This window comes from Scomber scombrus, chromosome 12, assembly GCF_963691925.1.
Source record: "Scomber scombrus chromosome 12, fScoSco1.1, whole genome shotgun sequence".
NCBI classification, from domain to species: Eukaryota; Metazoa; Chordata; class Actinopteri; order Scombriformes; family Scombridae; genus Scomber; species Scomber scombrus.
Window position 1 is genome coordinate 30793599 of NC_084981.1, and position 5000 is coordinate 30798598.

The 5000-nt window shown below is 41.1% G+C and overlaps 1 protein-coding gene across 7 annotated transcripts in view; it reads right to left on the reverse strand.

The window, feature by feature from the left end:
* Window positions 1–5000, reverse strand: part of LOC133991827 (echinoderm microtubule-associated protein-like 4) — a 35127-nt gene that overhangs the window by 25792 nt on the left and 4335 nt on the right. For all 7 annotated transcript variants that reach the window (XR_009927021.1, XR_009927020.1, XR_009927019.1 and 4 more), the window contains 2 exons: window positions 4584–4704; window positions 720–881 (listed from right to left, as the gene is read on the reverse strand). Coding sequence is in view for 3 of the 7 variants with exons in the window: in XM_062430399.1 (XP_062286383.1) it covers window positions 720–881; window positions 4584–4704 (283 nt within the window). In the remaining 4 variants the exon portion in view is untranslated. The remainder of the gene's footprint in view (window positions 1–719; window positions 882–4583; window positions 4705–5000) is intronic.

The following is a 5000-nucleotide window of genomic DNA, read 5'->3' on the forward strand; positions in this document are numbered from 1 at the left end:
GAGGAGGCGTTGGAGAAGAAGAAAAACAAGAAGGTTGTGTTAGAGCAGAGGAAGCGTTATAGAGGAGGAGGAGGAGTTATAGAGGAGGAGTTATAGAGGAGGAGTTATAAAGGAGGAGTTATAGAGGAGGAGGAGGAGTTATAGAGGAGGAGGGGTTATAGAGGAGGAGTTATAGAGGAGGAGTTATAGAGGAGGAGGAGGAGTTATAGAGGAGGAGTTATAGAGGAGGAGGAGTTATAGAGGAGGAGGAGTTATACAAGAGAAGGAGGAGTTATAGAGGAGGAGGAGGAGTTATAGAGGAGGAGGAGTTATAGAGGAGAAGGAGGAGTTATAGAGGAGGAGAAGGAAGAGTTATAGAGGAGGAGTTATAGAGGAGCAGAAGGAGTTATAGAGGAGTAGGAGTTATAGAGGAGTAGAAGGAGTTATAGAGGAGTAGGAGTTATAGAGGAGCAGAAGGAGTTATAGAGGAGGAGTAGGAGTTATAGAGGAGTAGAAGGAGTTATAGAGGAGGAGTTATAGAGGAGGAGAAGGAGAAGGAGGAGTTATAGAGGAGGAGTTATACAGGAGGAGGAGGAGTTATTAAGGAGGAGGCAGCGTGTTGGAGGAGCAGCAGGAGGTCCTCAGGTGAAGCTGGGAGGAGAACAGGTTAAACACAGACAGCCTGAGACCAGCATAGAGGAGCAAGCTGAGGAGGAGGAGGAGGGGGGGGGGGCGTGAACCTTTTGGGGGGGCCGGGGCCTCTGCTGCTGTCGGAGGGGGGGGCCGGCCTCTGCTGGGGGGACTGGGGGGGGTGAGGGGAGGAGGGGGAGGGGGACGGGTTCTCCTGGATCTCCTCCATGGGGGAGCGCTGACCGATGACTTCCTTCTTCCTGTCTGCTCCACTGTGGACGAAACAGGAAGTGAGACTCTACAGACTCTACTGAGACTCTACAGAGACTCTATTGACTCTACTGAGACTCTACTGAGACTCTACTGAGACTCTACAGACTCTACTGAGACTCTACAGAGACTCTATTGACTCTACTGAGACTCTACAGAGACTCTACAGACTCTACTGAGACTCTACAGACTCTACTGAGACTCTACAGACTCTACTGAGACTCTACTGAGACTCTACAGACTCTACTGAGACTCTACAGAGACTCTATTGACTCTACTGAGACTCTACTGAGACTCTACAGACTCTACAGAGACTCTATTGACTCTACTGAGACTCTACTGAGACTCTACAGACTCTACTGAGACTCTACAGAGACTCTACTGAGACTCTGATGAGACTCTACAGACTCTACTGAGACTCTACAGACTCTACAGAGACTCTACAGAGACTCTACAGACTCTACTGAGACTCTACAGACTCTACAGAGACTCTACAGAGACTCTACAGACTCTACAGACTCTTCAGACTCTACAGACTCTACAGACTCTACAGACTCTACTGAGACTCTACAGAGACTCTACAGACTCTACTGAGACTCTACAGACTCTACAGAGACTCTACAGACTCTACAGACTCTACTGAGACTCTACAGAGACTCTACAGACTCTACTGAGACTCTACAGACTCTACTGAGACTCTACAGACTCTACTGAGACTCTACAGACTCTACTGAGACTCTACTGAGACTCTACTGAGACTCTACTGAGACTCTACTGAGACTCTACTGAGACTCTACTGAGACTCTACTGAGACTCTACTGAGACTCTACTGAGACTCTACAGACTCTACTGAGACTCTACAGAGACTCTATTGACTCTACTGAGACTCTACTGAGACTCTACAGACTCTACAGAGACTCTATTGACTCTACAGACTCTACAGAGACTCTACAGAGACTCTACTAAGACTCTGATGAGACTCTACAGACTCTACAGAGACTCTACAGACTCTACAGAGACTCTACAGACTCTACAGACTCTACAGACTCTACAGAGACTCTACAGACTCTACAGAGACTCTACAGACTCTACAGACTCTACAGACTCTACAGACTCTACAGACTCTACAGACTCTACAGACTCTACAGAGACTCTACAGACTCTACAGACTCTACAGACTCTACAGACTCTACAGAGACTCTACAGACTCTACAGAGACTCTACAGAGTCTACAGACTCTACAGACTCTACAGACTCTACAGACTCTACAGACTCTACAGACTCTACAGACTCTACAGACTCTACAGACTCTACAGACTCTACAGACTCTACAGACTCTACAGACTCTACAGACTCTACAGACTCTACAGACTCCACAGACTCTACTGAGACTCTACAGACTCTACAGACTCTACAGACTCTACAGACTCTACAGACTCTACAGACTCTACAGACTCTACAGACTCTACAGACTCTACAGAGACTCTACAGACTCTACAGACTCTACAGACTCTACAGACTCTACAGAGACTCTACAGACTCTACAGAGACTCTACAGAGTCTACAGACTCTACAGACTCTACAGACTCTACAGACTCTACAGACTCTACAGACTCTACAGACTCTACAGACTCTACTGAGACTCTACAGAGACTCTAGAGACTCTACAGACTCTACAGACTCCACAGACTTTACTGAGACTCTACAGACTCTACTGACTCTACTGACTCTAAAGACTCTACAGAGACTCTACTGAGACTCTACAGACTCTACTGAGACTCTACAGACTCTACTGACTCTAAAGACTCTACAGACTCTACAGACTCTACTGAGACTCTACAGACTCTACTGAGACTCTACAGACTCTGCTGAGACTCTACAGACTCTACTGAGACTCTACTGACTCTACTGCATTCTATCCTTGGGCGGATCAGACAACCTGTGTCAAAGATAACAGGAGAATAATGATTAATGAGATCAATCAGATTGATCAGCTGATGCTCTGTGATCAATAAACTGGAAACAATCCATGATCGTTAACTGACTGGATGAGAAGAAGATCGTCTTTGTTATAGCTGCAAATCATCAGATACATACACACACATCTATATACACACACATCTATATACACACACACACATCTATATACACACACATCTATATACACACATCTATATACACACACATCTATATACACACACACACATCTATATACACACACATCTATATACACACATCTATACACACACACATCTATATACACACACATCTATATACACACACACACATCTATATACACACACATCTATATACACACATCTATATACACACACATCTATACACACACACATCTATATACACACACATCTATACACACACACATCTATACACACACACATCTATATACACACACATCTATACACACACACATCTATACACACACACACATCTATATACACACACATCTATACACACACACATCTATATACACACACATCTATATACACACACATCTATACACACACACATCTATATACACATACATCTATACACACACACATCTATACACACACACATCTATATACACACATCTATACACACACACATCTATATACACACACATCTATATACACACATCTATATACACACACATCTATATACACACACATCTATACACACACACATCTATATACACACATCTATATACACACACATCTATATACACACACACACATCTATATACACACACACATCTATACACACACACATCTATACACACACACATCTATATACACACATCTATATACACACACATCTATATACACACATCTATATACACACACATCTATACACACACATCTATATACACACACACACATCTATATACACACATCTATATACACACACATCTATATACACACATCTATATACACACATCTATATACACACATCTATATACACACATCTATATACACACACATCTATACACACACATCTATATACACACACACACATCTATATACACACATCTATATACACACATCTATATACACACATCTATATACACACACATCTATACACACACATCTATATACACACACACACATCTATATACACACATCTATATACACACATCTATATACACACACATCTATACACACACATCTATATACACACACACACATCTATATACACACATCTATATACACACACATCTATATACACACATCTATATATACACACATCTATATACACACACATCTATATACACACACATCTATATACACACACATCTATATACACACACACACATCTATATATACACACATCTATATACACACACATCTATATACACACATCTATCTACACACACATCGATATACACACACATCTATCTACACACATCTATACACACACACACATCTATATACACACACATCTATATACTAATACATAGTAATATATATAATATATATATGTATTAATGTATCTATATGTATTTATTTATATATATATTTATATTTATATATAATATATATATGTATTAATGTATCTATATGTATTTGTATATATATATTTATATTTATATATAATATATATATATGTATTAATGTATCTATATGTATTTATTTATATATATATAATATATAATATATATATATATATAATATATATATGTATGTATATGTACAGTAATCGTTCACCTCTTGGCGGCAGATGACAACGTCTCCTTCCTGGTGACAGATGTGGAATCTCTCTTCCGTCCAGATGTTCCTCCGTTTGTGATGCAAGACATCGAGTAGGCTTCACGCAGCGCTGCACCGCCTGCAGGGGGCAGCACACTGAGTTACCAGCAGAACCAGTACAATACCAGCAGAACCAGTACAATACCAGCAGAACCCCAGTAGAACCAGTAGAACCCCAGTAGAAACAGTAGAACCAAAGTAGAACCCCAGCAGAACCAGTAGAACCCATGTAGAACCCAAGTAGAACCCCAGTAGAACCCCAGTAGAAACAGTAGAACCCATGTAGAACCCCAGTAGAACCAGTAGAACCCCAGTAGAAACAGTAGAAACAGTAGAACCAAAGTAGAACCCCAGCAGAACCAGTAGAACCCATGT